This window comes from Somniosus microcephalus, chromosome 26 (assembly GCF_052327205.1).
Source record: "Somniosus microcephalus isolate GS21.2 chromosome 26, FLI_Smic_1.0, whole genome shotgun sequence".
NCBI lineage: Eukaryota > Metazoa > Chordata > Chondrichthyes > Squaliformes > Somniosidae > Somniosus > Somniosus microcephalus.
In genome coordinates this window covers 32,503,311-32,521,917 of record NC_141012.1, presented here as the reverse complement: position 1 = coordinate 32,521,917, position 18,607 = coordinate 32,503,311, and the positions used below count along the sequence as shown (strand labels likewise).

Below are 18,607 nucleotides of genomic sequence, written 5' to 3'. Positions count from 1 at the left end.
CCTCCCAAGGCTAGAGTCTCTTATTTCATACTCATTTTCCAGGAAAACGAAACTTAAGAAGTTCCAGTAAAACACAACTTATACATTGACTCCTTACTTGTCTCGAGCTCTAATAGAATCATCTAAACACAGTATTATTTGCATCACAATTTCATTCGCATAACCATATATTTCTTTAGGTATTCCTAATTTCTAACAGTCTATAGTCATGGCGTGAGAGTGGTGTGCTGGACAGAGATGTGGTTATGGGTGCCTTTGGGCTAAAGTGAGATCTTGGTCTAGCAAACTTCAAGTGCTACCACTTTTGAAGGAACTGTGGCCTGGATCCTGACTTCCCCAAAAGATCTATGAATGTCAAACACATGTCCTCTGACGTGCCCTCTTTTGCAGCTCTGTTTCCACTGTAGAAAATACTATCTGTGTCATGACACTTGACTACAACCTCTATATAAAATTCTAACAGGACTAGACAGACTAGATGCAGGAAGGATGTTCCCGATGACGGGGGGAGCCCAGAACCAGGGGTCACAATCTAAGGATAAGGGGTAAGCCATTTAGGACTGAGATGAGTAGGAATTTCTTCACCCAGAGAGTGGTGAACCTGTGGAATTCTCTACCACAGAAGGCAGTTGAGGCCAACTTATTCAATATATTCAAGAAGGAGTTAGATATATTTCTTAAGGCTAAAGGGATCAAGGGATATGGGGAGAAAGCAGGGACAGTACTGAATTTGAATGATCAGCCATGATCTCATTGAATGGCGGAGCAGGCTCGAGGGGCCGAATGGCCCACTCCTGCTCCTATCTTCTATGTTTCTACATGGCATGCAGTTTCTTTGTTTCCTTCAATAATCGAGAAAGTGTAACATGCCTCTTACCATTAACTGACACAGCAGGACCTCTGATGTTATTTACACTCACTAATGGAGAAATTATAACGACAAACTGTGTCTTGTGTAAGCAGTAATTTTTTATTGGACTAACTGTATTCCCCCTCCCCTGTTATCATCGGTGGGTTGACCGATAGGATTATTTTTTCAACACTGGTGAGAGGGTTTCTATTTATCAGTGCTGATATGCTAAAATTATAACATGTATCACCTCAACAAATAGAGTGACACAGCCATGATAAAATGTGACATATTTAAATGCATATTTGAAGAAAAGGATGACTGTACTTTAACCTATTCTAAGTGGAAAAGAAATCTGCACAAAGGTGAACTTGGAAGGGCTGTCACTTTTATTTGCAACACAGTCTACCCAGCCACATCCTTACAATGGTAGGTTAGATAATACAAGTCACACAACATCTAATTTACAAATGCCATTAAAGCTGTGATCCACCATTATGTAAGTTATATTAAAATACTAATGTCGGTGACAGTTGTTTCCCGTTCTTACACCCAGCGTTACTGGACCATAGAGGAATAAAATGGAACTGATAGTGTTCTGTTCTGAAATACTCTAGTTTCTTGTATCATATTAATTTTGTTTTATTTCCATCTGTTCAAGTCCAGAAACCATGGGCAGGAGTGCAAGTTGCAACAGTGAGACGGGTAGGTACATTGTTTATAACATTGTGTTTTAGTACAGTAAGGGTGCATCTATGCAACAACATGGTATAATACTATTTATCCTCAGAACTATGGAAATACCACCTGGTAGCTCTGCAATGTCCACCTATTCAATTAAATGGGTTATCTTTCAAAGAAAATGTTGGAACAAGAAAAACAGCCCCATTTGTAAATATTGGTGTACTCCAAATGTTAGGTGGACATCGTAACAGAACTCATGCACGGGACAAAACAGCTATAAAATGCAAGAGTTCATAAAGCATGGTAGAGTTGCACCAAAAAGCAAACGATTTTACCTTGTCCAGAACAGCAGACCCAGAGGACATGGCCTTCAATTGAAGAGGGTAAATTCAAAACTAATCCGAGGAAACAATAATTCAGTGAGCAAATCATAAATCTATGGAACAGGCTCCCTCGGGAGATGGTGGAAGCAGTTAGTATTGATTCATTCAAATGCAAATTAGATAGATTTCTTTCAGAATATAACATTTTGGGATACAGTAGATGAGTAATTTGAGACATGGCATGTGGTAAGTGTAGTGTGCTTGGGAGGAAAAGGGTGACTTTAGACCTATGGTTCGCAAAGCTCCCCAGCACCGACCGGGGTTTTCTTCATGTCAATTCTGAGTCTCTAGTAGACTAATTAATAGAGATTTATTACTATGGTTCGTCAACAACTCCATTATCATTATATCAGGCTAGCAGGATGGTAGAAGGCAAACTAGATGGACCTTAGTCTTTTTCATCTAGCAATTCCTATGTTTCTATGGTGGTTTAGTATATTGATCCATTATATTAGTTGAAGGACTGCTGAGGGTTCGTTAAGAAAATCCAACTCTATCCAATTGGTCATTCTGTACCTCCAATACCAGGTGTGCCACTTCAGTTCAAGGAGTGTGGTGGCATTATATGTCCACGGACTTTGTTCTTATACTGGGTCATCACCAAACAGCAGAACAGAGGCTGCTGCTGCCAAAACACGAAATACATGAATTGGAAAGAATATCACCATTGGCTGCTCTGGTATATAGCCCAGTAACTGTTTGTATGTTCTTATTGGCAGAAGCTAGCAAGCTGGCTGCCTGCCTGTCCACTTTTCAACCAGAGAATCTACATCAAACATGAGGACCCAAAACGTGAAAATTACTTTCTTGAAATCATGGTAGAAGCTTCATCCGCTGCAATGACCATTTCCTAATTCCACTCCTTGGCCTCTGTTGCATGCAACTTTGGCCTTTAAGTATAATGGGAATTCAGATAGGGCGATATGAACCATATGAATTCATTCCAGTAGCATATTCTTTTTGCCATCCTGGCAGGTGTAACACAATTACATTAGCCTGTACTATTTACCTAGTTGCATGTCTTCATGTGTCTTTCATGTTAAGACAGCATATTAACCTTGTCATAACTTGATACGCCCTTTTAAGTTACTTCTTCCAGATTTCCTTCCGGGTGTTTTCAATATTCCACCCTAAGTTCACTGGTCTGTGATAGACTGCCACGCTCTTTGTGTCTGATGCAATCTTGTGGACTGCCCCTCTTCCACTGTACCAAAACGCTCACCGTGCTTTTCAAACATGTTGCCAATCGTAACTTTCATGTCCTGATCAATAAAACAGTTGTTCCTAAGTTTTTATAGTATCATTGTGGAAAAGGTTTGTACTTTCCACAGTTGGCGAAACAAAATATTTGACACTTATACAGGTTAAATGTCAATACCTGATTTATAAGCGTGAAAAAGGCATTACATTGTGCATTGTAATTGGATGGTTTTTTTTCATTCGCACAAACTGATTTGCATTTCAGGAAGTCATTGGCAGCAAAATTGCACCCACCTACTTTTTTGATTTCCAACCATTAACCCAATGAAAACAGGGCCATTGATGCTTTATTCAGAAAATCAGGAAGTTAAGTCCCGATTGGCAAACCTCACTGATGCTGGAGTCAGAGCTACATTCATTTTGCAAAATCATTTGTGGTTAAAATGTGATAGCAAATTGTAGTAAATCATGCAACCTCAGGTCAAAAAGGGATGTGCGTTCCTAAGTTACTAAGCATTTGGTTTCTAATTATTGACTGTGGTCAATGCTACAAAAATCATTTGCTGGAGCTCTCACTCAATGGGTCTGTAGTTAAGTGCACCTTGTGGTGTGACAGGAAAGTCCCATGTTTGAGGAATTGGCTGGGGCAGGCTACAACTAGCATCAGCTTTACTGCAGTAGAGAGAGAAAATGAATCACCCAGGGTGTCTGCTCCTGGGTACTATCCAGTGAGCTCTGCTGGGAATGCATGCTCTGCATTTATGATCCCAACAATTGCACAATTACCCTTGACTCAATATCTAGGCTCAGCTCTGAACCTTTAATGGGAAAATGCATTTGAACACATAATAGGAATCTGTAAGTATCAGGGTGAAAGTTATAATGACCACTAGGGGAATTACTAGTCCTGTCACTGCCGATGGAACCATACCTCAGAATTGGTTGTTACCATTTTGTTTTCTTTTTGTGGAGAGTTCTCCACTTTGAGGCAGAGTACTGATGAGGTGAGACCCCTGCCCACCCCCCACCCGTACTGCTGCTCTTCAGCTGGTTGCAAGGAACTAAGTAGAAGCGGTATGGGTTGACTATCTATTTGACTTTCTCCGCCTTTTAGTTAAGGAGTGCCTCACCTTAGATCAATGCATCCCCTGATGGGCCACGACCCATTTAAATATGCATGGCAGACTCCCAGAAGATTCCCACCATCAAAAGAGAGCCCACCAGTGCAAAGGAGGAAATTCCAACTGCAGAGATCCAACGAGAGATGTCAAAGGGGCAGAAGCGCCCCGGAAGATCTTAAGCAAAGAGCCACTGAAGGTCTCAGCAGAGACCAGGTCCTTCAACAGATAAGTCACTGGGACAGAATGGAGGGAGAAGAGGCCACTACAAGTTCCTCCCCCTTCACGGGAGCACCTCGCCGTTACCATCACTTTCCAGGGGCCACCGTCATCTTCCCCATGGTGGCCCTGAGAAGCAGCAGTAACACAGGAGGAAAGACAGAAAATCCACCAGGGCCCAGTCCTTGCCCCAACAGTGGACGGGGAAGGAGTGGGCAGTTGTAGTACGGGCGGTGAGGCGGCAGTGGGTCTCAACATCCCACTTCCCCATCGTTTCTGCTGCAGTCTCACACATTTTGGCCAGGGACACAGAGGAAAATTCTCCCATTTCTGTCTTGTCTTTTTGTCTTCTTTCAAAATCTTTTATCATGTTACTGATAAGGGACAACCAGAGACAAAGACACAGCAGACATGTGGATAACTGTTCATATGTAAACGTTGCTCCTGCAAGTTTTTGATCCGGCTCGGCTAAGTTTGAGTAGCTTACACTTGCTGAGATTGCGACAAATGTTGCCTATTCTGGGTGATGTGGGATACTAGCAATCAATCTATAAAGACAAGGCAAAAGTTCAAAGTTTCTGTTTCTTAGGCTCAAACACTGTGGTGATGCGCTGTGCTACAGATTGGCAGCATGTGTGCTTCCCCCCATTATTACTCACATGCAAATTTTAACCAGCCCATCAGGGGATGCATTGATCTAAGGTGAGGCACTCCTTAACTAAAAGGCAGGGAAGGTCAGATAGCGAGTCACCCCATACTTAGTTCTTTGGAACCAGCTGAAGAGAAGCAATGATAGATGAATGGGAACAGCTATCCTTCCTGATGGTTAACACCTGAGAAATTGTCAGTGGCAAAGGTTCTCAATCTTTTGCTTCTGAGGCCCCCCTCCCCTGTTACAAATTTTTGCCGACCCCTTGTAACACACATATTTTTTCTGTATAAAAGTTTTGCAGTAAGAAAGAAGAAAAGAAAGACTTGCATTTATATAGCGCCTTTCACGACTACCGGACGTCGCAAATTGCTTTACAGCCAGTGAAATACTTTTTGAAGTGTAGTCACTGTTGTAATGTAAGAAACGTGGAAGCCAATTTGCGCATAGCAAGCTCCCACAAACAGCACTATGATAATGACCACATAATCTGTTTTAGTGATTTTGATTGAGGGATAAATATTGGCCAGGACACTGGGGATAACTCCCCTGCTCTTCGAAATAGTGCCATACGATCTTTTACGTCCACTTGAGAGAGCAGACGGGGCCTCGGTTTAATGTCTCATCCGAAAGACGCCACCTCTGACAGTGCAGCACTCCCTCAGTACTGCACTGGAGTATCAGCCTAGATTTTTGTGCTTAAGTCTCTGGAGTGGCACTTTTTTTTTAAATTTCATTCACGGGATGTGGGCATCACCAGCAAGGCCAGCATTTATTACCCATTTGCTTGCTAGGCCATTTCAGAGGGCAGTTAAGAGTCAACCTCATTGCTGTGGGTCTGAAGTTACATATAGACCAGATAAGGATGGCAGATTTCCTTCCCTAAAGGACATTAATAAACCAGATGGGTTTTTATGACAATCCAGTAGTTTCATGGTCACCATTACTGATACTATCTTTTTATTCCTGATTTATTTAATTAACTGCCATGGTGGGAATTTGAACTCATGGGCTAGATTTTCCTGGAGCCGTCAGGTGGGGTTTCAGGCATGTGGGGGGGGGGGGGAAATCCTGAATTCAGGGGTCCCGACACCATCCCGCCCAAAACCCCGCCCCGCGCAACTTTCAGGGGCGGCAGGTACCCGCCCCGTACTGGGACCCACCGAAACCAGGTGGGAAGGGATTAGTGTCAATTAACTGCCTGTTAACAGGTAGTTAACAGGCAGTTTTTAGCCTAATCCCTATTTTGAGGGGTTTCGTGTGGGATTCCCGACGGTTCCAAATCACGCCAGGTTAGAGCAGGCGGGCCGTCGGGTTGAAGGAGTTGGAGGGGTCGCGATGTCGGTGCTCAGGTGAGTGATGGGTGCATGAGTGCAAAGGTAAGTGTGTTTGGTGTGTCTAAAGTGTGTAAAGAACTTTTACTTACCTGTACTTACCTTAGCAGCCTTTCTTCCTGTAGCCGTCGGGAGCCCATCACTCAGCCGGCACTTAAAGCTGAACGGCTGCGATCTGTGAAAAGTGACAGCCTTCAGCTTTGAGTGCTGCTGAGATTTCTAACTGAGTCTGTGTATAAGGACTCATGTTAGAAGTCAGACTGTCAGTGTTTCACAGCTTCAAACAGCTGTGAAACGCTGATATTTCATCTGTCAAGAACTCTTGACAGATGAAATTGCAGTCTGTGATGTCACCTGTTGCCGGGTGGCCCTTAATTGGACTGCTGAGCCCGCTGGGCAGGCTCAACAAGGTCAATCAAGGGAAAATCGCGCAGATTGGCCGGACGTCGAAGTAGGCGGGTCTAAAACCCGAAAGTTGAAGTCCCACCTTCTTCCCGACAGGTTCGGGAAAATCGACCCCCATGTCTCCGGATCATTAGTCCAGGCTTCTGGATAGCCACTATGCTATCGTTCCCACAACCTTCTGAGGCGATAGTGCTGCCAACTGAGCCACAGCTGTAACACAAGTGTTTTTTCTGAATAAAAATTAGTTATACAATTAAGCATATATATTTATTATTATTTTTGTTTAACTTACTTAATGTAAAACTTGTTACTGGTGCTGAGCAACAATTCTGTCAAGATGAGGAGGTATCTTCGGCAAGCACACGCGCATATCATGGTCAATGTTCATCCTGGTGCGGTACTTTTGCTTTCATTGCTGAAAACACAGCTTCGCATTAGTAGGCTGTACTAAATGAGACCAACACTTTCAGCGTTGCAGAAGAAGCAGCACTGTATTCATCGGAGCATTCACACCAAAATGTCTCCAGCGGCCTTTGGTTCGGAAGGAGCTGTCTGATGAGATGTCAGTGAGCACCTCTAATAGCTTTGATGGGACAGAGGTTTGTAGTTTAGTTTCAATATTCTCACTAAAGGGGTTTGAAGCCCACAGGTGTGTAGCGAGTTGTTCGGTCGTGAGTTCTGGAAAGTAAGTATTAAATTTGTTGTGCAGACCAGAAAGATGCGCTACCAGCTGTGGTTTGATTGTGTCGAAGTCAACATTTTTTTTGAACAAAAGAAAGTAAGAGCTCAAACATATCCGTAGGGCCCCCCACAGACAAGAACTTTCCAGACTTCCAGTTTCCTTTTGAATGCATCAATTCTTTCACGCTGGGCAAAAAAAAATGAGTTCTCCCACCTTGTAGAGTTTTATTCAACTTATTCATTTCACTGAATATGTCTGTGAGGGAACCCAGTTTAGCCGGCCACATGTCATCTTTTAGCACCTCGGCAAGTTCAGGCTTCTTATCAGCTATGAAAGTAGGTACATTTTCCTTGAGAGTAAATATATGGGTAAGCATTCTGCCTGGAGATAGCCATCTCTGCACCCACTTCCTCACAAAGTGCAGCAAAACATCTGGGCTAAAAATTTGATTGTGTAGCGCCCGTTGTTTGGGCGCAACGTCCAAGCCACACGCACACACACTTCTGGTGTGGGCTGCACCGGACGCCATCTTGGTGAGTGTCATGAATCTTACCATTCATGTAGAAATGACTCATGAGATAACACTGGGTGGCCAGCTGGTGGCGCCGTCCAAGGAAAGTATAAATACTCGGGCGTGGGCCCAGCTTGCTCAGGACGTTTTTGTAACCAGGAACTAGTGATGTAACTGGAACTCATGGTTGGGAAACAGTTGATTAAAGCCTTGTTTTACACTCAAACCAAGTGCTTAGTGAGTTTTGTTACATCAGTGAGTGTGTTAGCGTTGGTGCTGGGAGCATTTTGGAATTTATTCTCTATCTCCTTCTCCCACTTTAATACTCACATATTCTGTTTCAATTTGCAGATACAATATATGCAATAGTCAGGAGAAAGAGTCTACCAAGCAGTCCAAAACATCCAACAGGTAAGTTAAACTTCATCGACCTAAAACCCTTCCGTATCTTAATACGACAATGGATGTTTTATATAGTTCTTTTTTATCCCCAGAGGCAGCTTATGTTAATGAATGGAACAATGTAGAAGAGGAAGATGAAGAAGTGTCCTATGCAGACATTGTCATTTTTAATCCAAAGCGACAATTCTACAACCAACAGCCCGAGGTATTAATATTATTCCAGTATAACCTTCCTTGTTCACTTCTCCTTCACATACCTTAAGCCCACTAGCCATCATGGGACAGTCATGAGTCAATGTCCCTCAGAAGAAATATACCCAGTGAAGCATTGTGCCCTTCTCCGCTGAATAAAAGTCCTATCACCACACAAACTGTTTCGTGAGGAGAGGAAGGATTCATTAAATGCACCTCCATGGCGCAGAAGTCCCTCTTTACAGCTGGGCCTGCAGTGAGGGAAAGAAATGTATTCAGAGAGTGATTCTGATAGTACAGGAAATTGTAGTCAGTCCGGCTTCTTAACTTCATGTAGGATTTGGGAGAATACATAGTGTTGTCCATGACCCATTAGTAGACAGTGAATAGCTCTAATACTCTCTGCTACCTAAAAGTCATGCAGCGGAAGGGTGCTGCTGTACTCTTGAATTTCTTCCAGTGCTATTCTAATAGTGACCTTGATCAGGACTTTACTTCCATATGTATAGTGATATGCTTTGTTTCAACTTGTTGCCTCTTCATAGTTGTATGTCTGAAACTGTAAACTGAATACAGGGTAGGGGAGGAATTGAATCCATGACATTTGTAAATCAACTGGTTTTTAAATTTTATGCACAAAGTACATGAATGTGGCATGGAAGGAAAACCTTTAGTCTGATATTCTGCTATTGTGAGATCTTAGTCTTTTGATTCTTATCATAGGTATGTGTCTGCCCTACTCCGATAGTATATTGAAGTATGGTTCACATGGCCATGTGATACCGACACATCTACCCTGTCTAACAACAAAAACAACACAGCTTGTATTTATGTTGCACCTTTAACATAGTAAAACATCACAAGGCACATCACAGGAGCATTATCAAACAAAATTTGACACCGAGTCAAATAAAGAGATATTAGGACAGATGAGGGTCAAAGAGGTAGGTTTTAAGGTGCATCTTAAAGGAGGAAAGAAGGCTAGAGAAGTGGAGAGGTGTAGGAAGGGAATTCCAGAGCTTAGGGCCTTGGCAGCTGAAGGCACGGCCATCAATGGTGGAGCAATTACAATCAGGGATGCTCAAGAGGCCAGAATTGGAGGAGCGCAGATATCTTCGAGAGTTATAGGGCTTGAGGAGATTACAGAGATAGGGAGGGGCGAGGCCATGGAGGGATTTGAAAACAAGGATGAGAATTTTAAAATCGAGGCATTGCTTAACCGGGAGCCAATGTAGGTCAGCGAGCACAGGAGTGATGGGTAAACGGGACTTGGTACGAGTTAGGACATGGGCAGCAGAGTTTTGGATGACTACACGTTTACAGAGGGTAGAACATGAGAGACCAGCCAGGAGTGCATTGGAATAGTCAAGTCTAGCGGTAACAAAGGCATGAATGAGGCTTTCAGCAGCAGATGAGCTGAGGCGGGGGCGGAGTCGGTGATGTTCTGGAGGTGGAAATAGGCGATCTTAGTGATGGCACAGATATGTGGTTGGAAGCTCAACTGGGGGTCAAATATGACACCAAGTTTGCGAACTGTCTGGTTCAGCCTCAGACAGTTGCCACGGAGAGGCAACTATTAGGTCAGTAGTGCTTGCACTAAGGTGCACTAATATCCAAATGTGTACTATTCTTGCGCATGCTCCTTGGCATAGAGGAGATCATACTACAATCTAATGGAGTAGTTTTTCCTACACAATAGATATTTTGTAACATCTATCGTCATTTTGGAAGCTTTCAAATTTAGCCTTTGGCTTCAGTGGAATCAAATGTTAGTGTCTTCAGAACCAAATGTCAACTTTTCAATAACTTTTTGTCCTGACACGGATAGAACTCTCCATAGTTATCTCAAATCATCTTTACATTCCTAACATTTGAAATTTAGTAATATCTTTGTAACCTGTGGCTACTGTGAATGTTATTCCCAATATCCAGAATCAATTCTTTTAGATTTGCTTGATCCTTATTCTAGAGGAAAGAAAACTCAATTCTGTTTCAAACCAGAAAAGAGAGAAAATGGAAAACTGTTTCAACGTAAATGTGCTAGATATTACAACATGTCACTTTCTACTACTATGAGATAGCCTTTTCTGATACCCTGGGCAAAAGTTGCTAATTCCAAGTACCATTGACCGGGCCTCACACCCAATGTGTGACTTATCAGAACAATTCGAGATAAAGTTGGAAAGTTCTGCCTTCACAGTCTGAGAGTGGACGATATTTCTGCTACACCCTGCATCTCACACCTATATAAATTTGCAATCTCGCAGTCTTGGTTTAAGCCTATTATCATATTTAGTTCAAAACAGTTCATTCTCTATTTGTTATCTTTATTGAAAATCAACTTGTTCATATGCTTTGCTGTGAAAAATGTGTTCCGTCCTCCCTTATCTACACAAGGAGACAAAGGGCAATGAGTTCTGTAAGTTTTCAGATCTGATATGGTACCTGGAAACTGGGGGTGGAGGAGAAGGTTCTTTTCCCCTTCTGTTTCTGAGAATTCTGTGGATCCCAGCCAGGCTGTATGCTGGATTGTTGCTGTAAGGAAAATCACAACAAAGCACATTAAAGAGGTGGGAATAGGAATGCAAAATGGCCCCATCTTTATCAGACAAAAGGCAAAATACTGCGGATGCTGGAAATCTGAAATAGTAACAGAAAATACTGGAAACACTCAGCAGGTCGGGCAGCATCTGCGGAGAGAGGAAAGTATGGTTAACGTATCAGGTCTTATGACCCTTCGGTTCTGGCAAAGGTTCATAGACCTGAACCATTAGCCCCGCCTTCCTCTCCCCACAGATGCTGCCTGACCTGCTGTGTGTTTCCAGCATTTTATGATTTTATCCCACATTTATTAGGTGCTTCTTAAAAAGATTGTGAACGTGATTTTTCATATTTTTTTGTACACTTGTCACAGCAAGTTCCTGATATAACAGAGGAAAATACCAGGCGAGACTTCAAATACATCCGTGGTTCATCTCCTCACAAACAAGTTGATGATACATCTGAATATTCTGCAGTCCGAGTTTCACGCCAGGACTTGAGAACTGCTTGACTGTGGAACCCTGAGATTAGCTTTCTGCTATATTGCAGCATCACCAACAAACTGCTCACCAGTCTTCACAAAAATACTTGCAGAAATGAAGTAGCTTTATTGATGGAACAAACATCTCCAAACTGAAGGACTGGGACTGAATGAACAAGAACTAACATTGAGCCACAGGAGGTGTGTATCACTTCATAGTGTTGCCTGCGATTCTGTTAAGACTATATCATTCATTTTTTTCAGGTATTGGAAATCTGTCAAGGGTCAAAAAATTTTGTAACATGGTATTTTCCCCCCCACCCCGGTTTTCTTTCCTGCTCCTGCTAAATGCACAATCATGGCAGGGTACCAGCAACTCTCTGGGTACCCCAACTACCTGACCATTTCTTATGTGCGGCCTAAGCTTTGAGTTTATATTTAGTGTTGAAGGGCCCAAAATGCATCTTCTAAGAAGTCTAAGTCTGGCCATTCCATTTGGGAGGCACCACAGCCAACTGCAATTTGTCTTCACCCATCCGTCTATGGATTTTACAGTGGGAGACATTGGATAACAATGAGGAGTCGGAACCTTAGCTGACTTTTCTGCCCTGTTCATGGCCTAGGGACAAGAGGCCAAATGTAATAACAACAACAACTTGTATTTATATAGGGCCTTTAAAATAGTAAAATGCCCCAAGGCGCTTCACAGGAGCGTTATCAAACAAAATTTGACACCGAGCCACATAAGAGGATATTAGGGTAGAAGACCAAAAGCTTGGTCAAAGAGGTAGGTTTTAAGGAGCGCCTTAAAAGAGGAGAGAGAGGCGGCGAGGTGGAGGGGTTTAGGCAGGGAATTCCAGAGCTTAGGGCCCTGGCAGCTGAAGACATGGCCCTATATCGGGGAAGCGCAAGAAGCCAGAATTGGAGGAGACCAGATATCTCGGGGGGTTGTGGGGCTGAAGGAGATTGCAGAGATAGGGAGGGTCGAGTCCATGAAGGGATTTTTAAAATCGAGGCGTTGCTTAACAGGGAGCCAATGTAAGTCAGCGAGCAGAGGGGTGATGGGCGAACGGGGCTTGGTTCGAGTTAGGACACGGGCAGCAGAGTTTTGTATGACCTTAAGTTTATGGAAGGTAGAACCTGGGAGGCCGACCAGGAGTGCAATGGAATAATCAAGTCTAGAGGTAAAAAGGCCTGGATGAGGGTTTCAGCAGCAGAAGAGCTGAGGCGGGGCGGAGTCGGGCGATATTACGGAGGTGACGGCGTGGATATGTGGTCGGAAGCTCATCTCAGGGTCAAAAGTGACACCAAGGATGCGAACAGAACTGCCATCCTACCTGCGTTTGGCTAACTCGGCACAGACCAAAGGCCAAACCTGGAACATTTTGGGACTGTATGGTTCAGAACCACATTGCACAGTGTACGTCCCCACGAAGCCATCAATGGACTAATGAGACATTTTAACATAACTAAGCAGCTGTTTCAACAGTAGAATTGTAAGCATGTATTTAAAGAACAAGACTCAACATTGTACTGTTTGAATGTACAGAATTGCAGATTAGCACAAAAATGTTAACATGACTGAGATGCACAAATAAAACAAAGACTATTTCATGGAAATGTTTATACAAAAAATATTGTGTACAGGAAATTTAGCAACTTGGAGTGAACAATATGAAAATGGTAGCCATTTATATTTTCTCCATTGCTCAGGTCAGCTCAGAGTGGATTCTGTAATGCAATTTGACACTTTAAAACCATATTCTTGTGAACAGAATAGTGTTGTGTGTCAAAGTGGCTCTTTTTTACAAATCTGCAAAATCCAGGAGCATACAAAAATCATACAAATATGGCATATTGCAAATATCAAACAATTGCACTAAAAATGCTGGAAAAAAAATCAAAAATGCTCAATTAGAGGTTAGCATGAATTTAACTGGTATCCCATAATGCTGAATTATTATTTGCTGCAACTTTATAACATTTGTAAAAGTTTCAAAGATATTCTTTAGAGTGTGTGGTCCTCCCTATGACCGGCAACCGATAAAATCCAATCTTCAGTGTTTGCATCAGCCATGGATGTCTTGTGATAAGTTGGAGAGGGATATCTGGGATCTGAGAGCATTAAGAATAGAAATGCCAGGGTCTGGGAGTACTGGAGGCAGTCCTGAGATCAGGGAGTACTTAGAGCGGGCTCTGGGAGCGTTGGGGATAGTCCCTGGGTCAAGAAACACTGGGAAGGCAGTCTAGGGGCTTATAGACATTAAGGTGGGTCCTGGGACTTGGGAGAAAGTCTATCTGGAGAAGAATCTTGGGGTCCAGGAGGAATCTGGGAAACTCTGGGTGCATTGAGAGGCCAAGGTCTAGCAGTACTGGGGAGGGGAGGGACCTAGGAGAATGAGACCTTAGCTGTCTTTGGACTCTTTTGGACAATCAGGCACCCTCACTGTGTTCGTGCCTTTCATGTTCCTTCTCAAATCCATTTGTGACTGCTTCTGGATTGTCAGGCAGCCCCGTCCTACCACTTACACTTAAATGACCAGCTCCTGCCTTCAAGCACTAGGTGCACTAAGTCTCTTTTCATATTAAGTCTTTAATAAACATTATTCTCAATAAACAAACAAATATAAAATATTCAAAAATTAATTGTTTATGTTGTTTGAATTTTTTTTATACAGAACAAAATTACCTTAAACCTCTCAAAAATGGTCTGCTTCTTTCTTAGAAGAAAAACATTTTAACTGAATTTGGAGTTAAAATGAAGAAGGGAGGGATGTAGGCAACACCAATCAGGGGGCCTCCAATAATTCAGATTCATCTTCCAGTAAGTTTCAAAAAACAAACTGAAATTCTCCAACATTTCCACTGAGAGACAAAAAAAAGACTTGATAAAATTCCAACAAAATATACCATGGGTGCGATTAATCTAACTGTAGTTGAGGTGAAAATTGAACAGTTCAGAATAGAAAAAAAAGCTTTGAGTATTCAATTTCAAGCTTGTTTTGAAGCTTTTTTGAATAAGCAAAGAAATTCACAAATCCTCGCAGGATAGGGAGCGACACCCTCTACTGTACCCTCTACTAGGAAACATACTAACCCTGGAAAAATTTCCAAACTGTTCCTGCTCCGAATGTGGCTGGTAACTTCCTTCAACTCTCCTGGGAAAAAATATCCAGTCACAGTCTAAGCTTTTGAGACAGGCTGAGACCTTGACATAAAAACTTTAATGAAGATATAAAAAATGCAAAAGATAATTCAATCATCACAAATGTGATCATGCTATTGTGAAATATTAAATTTTTTGTTTAAAACCTTATTTTGGACCTTCAGTTACTCCAAAAACCATTTTGAGTGATTTGATTGTGTTCACCTTCTTTGTTCTTTTAGTTATAGGTTTTCCTGACTGGTTATTCAGGATTGGTTGTGAATTTGCTGTTAGTTTAATTTAAGTTCATCAACAAAATCTTGACAGACCTGTGGGAGAGTAAAGAGACGAGTTAGATATGTCATATGTAGATTGGGTACAGATACCATTATGCATGTAATGACCTTTCAATGGCTGCTAGCATCAGTCCCCAGTGACTGGTGTATGCCATGCAGCTTTATGATATGTAATTCTGTCACCAGGTTGCTGAAATGTCCCCCTCTCTCCGTCTCCCACGTCTAGGTGCTTGGCAACTCCCGCCAGCTCTAAGGCAGCCTCCTCTGTTGTGGTCAGGGTGGCCATTGATGCTGTTCCACTGCCATTTCTCTCCCTCTCCCTCTTAGTGTGGGCTCTCTTTTCCTGCAAGGAGGGATAGAAGAGAAGGTTGAGTGAGAGTGATGGAATGAGTGTAAGGAATGGAGGGTAACTATAGAGGGTAACTATGATGGAGTGGGGTGGCAATTGCAAGTGGCCTCCTTGTGTGTTGTTAGTTGGTATGATTGCACTAGGTTGAGGGTGAGTGTGTGGGGTGGCTAGTAAGAAGGGGATGTGATAATGTAGATAGAGAGAGAGGAATGGGTGGAAGTGCAAGGTAAGTTGGTGTGAGTAAGAAAATGCAGGAGAAGGGTTGGGAAGGCAGAGTGATGGGGATATAATGAGAGGCACAGCAGGATGAGGACGAGTTTGGCTTTGTACTCACCTTTCCTGATCTAACAAGATCGTTGAAACGTTTGCGGCACTGCACCCAGGTCCTCTTGACGACATCCCTGCTATTCACCTCCTCTGCTATTTGGAGCCAGGCTCCTTTGCTCTGCTGCGGAGGTCTCTTCCTCCCATCAGCTGGGAAGAGGACCTCCCTGCATGCTCTGACTTCCTCCACAAGCATATGGAGGGAATCATTGGAGAACCTGGGTGCAGCCCTCTGCCCCTGTGCAGTCATCTCTGGTGGTGAGAGCAGCAGTGGAATTGTGAAGTGCACTGACTGCACACTCCTAGATGAACCTTCAAATGCAATGTGGCCATGGCTCCTTTAAATATCCTGGCTGAAAATGCGTCATCGATGGCGTCACCAGACCCGCATCTTTTAATTGGGCCGGGTAACGCGCAGGGCGGGCGTAACAGACTTCATTAACGTAAAGTCGTTCTGTGGAGCGGGATGGAGTCAGCAACGGGTTTGTGACCCTCCATGGCCACCACCCGCACCAGGCCCGCCCAGGTAGGGAAAATTCCGGCCTATGTGGTTGTTACAGGAAGTAAGGGTTATACGGCAGGAAATGCTGCAAATGCATTAAAATATTATAGGTACTTAAAAGTCCAATTCATTTTACTTTAGTCTGTTAAAATTTCTGACCAAATGCTGCAGCGCAGAAGGAGGCCATTCAGCCCATCAGGCCTGTGCCAGCTCTTTGAAAGCACTATCTAATTAGTCCCACTCCCCCTGCTCTTTCCTCATAGCCCTGCACATAGTAAGATTATTAAAAATTGCAAATATTTTGCCCCCATATATTCAGCTAATAAGTTTCCTGGAAGAAGATATGGGTCTATGGACCAGTTTGAAAGCCGCTTTTATCACTAATAAATTGCCCATGGTCAGTTGATCAACATACTTATTTTTATACATACAAGATGGGAACAAAGTTGGGAGAGAGACCTCAGAAACTCAGTGCACACAGCCATCTAGTGGCCTGAACCTACAACCATTTGACAAAGTTGAACAGGAAATGTTGACATAGTACCTTACACTGGTAAATGTTGACATGAAGGAATAACCAAAAATCGTGACAACAGGAAGTAAGTTTGTAGACAGGAAGTCTTCTTAAAAATATGCTTACTGAGCTCCCGTAGCATTGGAAAAGCTAAGTCGGACACTGTGGCCACTCTCTTACCTGCCACTGATGTCTTTGTATTGCTGCTATTAGCAGCCCAATATTGACGTCCATTTTAATCGCAAGTTGCCTAGGAACGTGCGGCAGTATCCGAAGCTTGGCCGAGGCCCAGTTTCAATCAGGCCTACTTGTTCCACCGCAGGGATCATTCTCTCTCTAATTCATCTTCTGAAGTTCATAGAACACAATACAAAAGCTACAATGTGTTTGTAATAAGTACACTACACTCTTCTCTCTCTCAAATCTCCTCAAACATGGGAAATTGTGTTTGATGAATCTGTTTTTTGTGTATTTTGAGGTTGTAACTAGCAGAATAGATAAGGGGGAACCAGTGGATGTGGTGTATTTGGATTTTCAGAAGGCATTCGATAAGATGCCACACAAGAGTTTATTAAACAAAATTAGGGCTCATGGGATTGGGGGTAATATACTAGCATGGATTGAGGATTGGTTAACGGACAGAAAACAAAGAGTAGAAATAAACGGGTCATTTTCGGGTTGGCAGGCTGTAACTAGTTGGGTAGCGCAAGGATCAGTGCTTGGGCCTCAGCTATTCACAATCTGCATCAATGATTTGGTTGAGGGGACCAAATGTAATATATCCAAGTTTGCTGATGATACAAAGCTGGGTGGGAATGTAAGTTGTGAGGAGGATGCAAAGAAGCTTCAAGGGGTTATAGACAAGCTAAGTGAGTGGGCAAGAACATGGCAAATGGAATATAATGTGGGGAAATGTGAAGTTATCCCACTTTGGTAGGAAAAATAAAAAAGCAGAGTATTTTTTAAATGGTGAGAGATTGGGAAATGTTGGTGTTCAGAGGGACCTGGGTGTCTTTGTACACAAATCACTGAAAGTTAACATACAGGTACAGCAAGCAATTAGGAATGCAAATGGTATGTTGGCCTTTATTACAAGAGGATTGCAGTATAAGAGTAAAGACGTCTTGCTGCAATTATATAGGGCCCTGAAAATGGGCAAAAGTTGGGAGAAAAAGTGGTAAACCTGAACTAAATTTTAAAAAAGGCTGCATTATAATGAAAAAAGAATTCTATCACATCTTTATTTTAAAAAAGCCTATCATAGGCCAACAATAAATAGCAGAAACAATTGCTTTGAAAGCCTTCTGAGAGGGTTAGTTGTACAACTCTACTGTAAAACTAGCAAACCGCCAACCAATGCATCTGGTTCATTTAAATATAGCTCATTGCCACTGCTGATCCATGCTGTGATACATCTGGTATTTTAAACAACATAAAATGTGCTGACAGTTCCTGTTTTAGAATTCACATGACAGAAAAAGCATGCAAACATTCAAAGATGTCACCCAGTTCTACATTCGGAGGTTTTTTTCCTGCTGGTGTAAAGAGTTTTTTAAATTTTCATTCTGAAAAATAATATATATATTATTAGTGAAAGTTATTCTACAGTTTTGTCACAGTAGGGTAGATTTTAATTCTCGATGACCAGCCGCAGAGTGCATAGGCCAGCCACCTGACCTTGCCGGCAGGAGGGTGATTCATTTGGAAGTCCAGCTGCATGCACCCCAACGGGCATACTGCGGAATCTTGCCAGCTCAGGGCTGGCACAATATCGGGCCGACCCAGTTAGCGGGTAGTTAGGTAGTTAGGTCCGGGGAGGGAGGGGA

At 42.7% G+C, this 18,607-nt stretch overlaps 1 protein-coding gene across 1 annotated transcript in view; it reads left to right on the top strand.

The window, feature by feature from the left end:
- Positions 1-14,214, top strand: part of LOC147100385 (sialic acid-binding Ig-like lectin 12) — a 72,802-nt gene extending 58,588 nt beyond the window's left edge. The window contains exons 8-11 of the mRNA XM_085968231.1: positions 1,512-1,555; positions 8,387-8,446; positions 8,530-8,642; positions 11,544-14,214. Coding sequence (XP_085824357.1) covers positions 1,512-1,555; positions 8,387-8,446; positions 8,530-8,642; positions 11,544-11,681 — 355 coding nt within the window. The 3' untranslated portion in view covers positions 11,682-14,214. The remainder of the gene's footprint in view (positions 1-1,511; positions 1,556-8,386; positions 8,447-8,529; positions 8,643-11,543) is intronic.
- Positions 14,215-18,607: the final 4,393 nt, after the last annotated feature.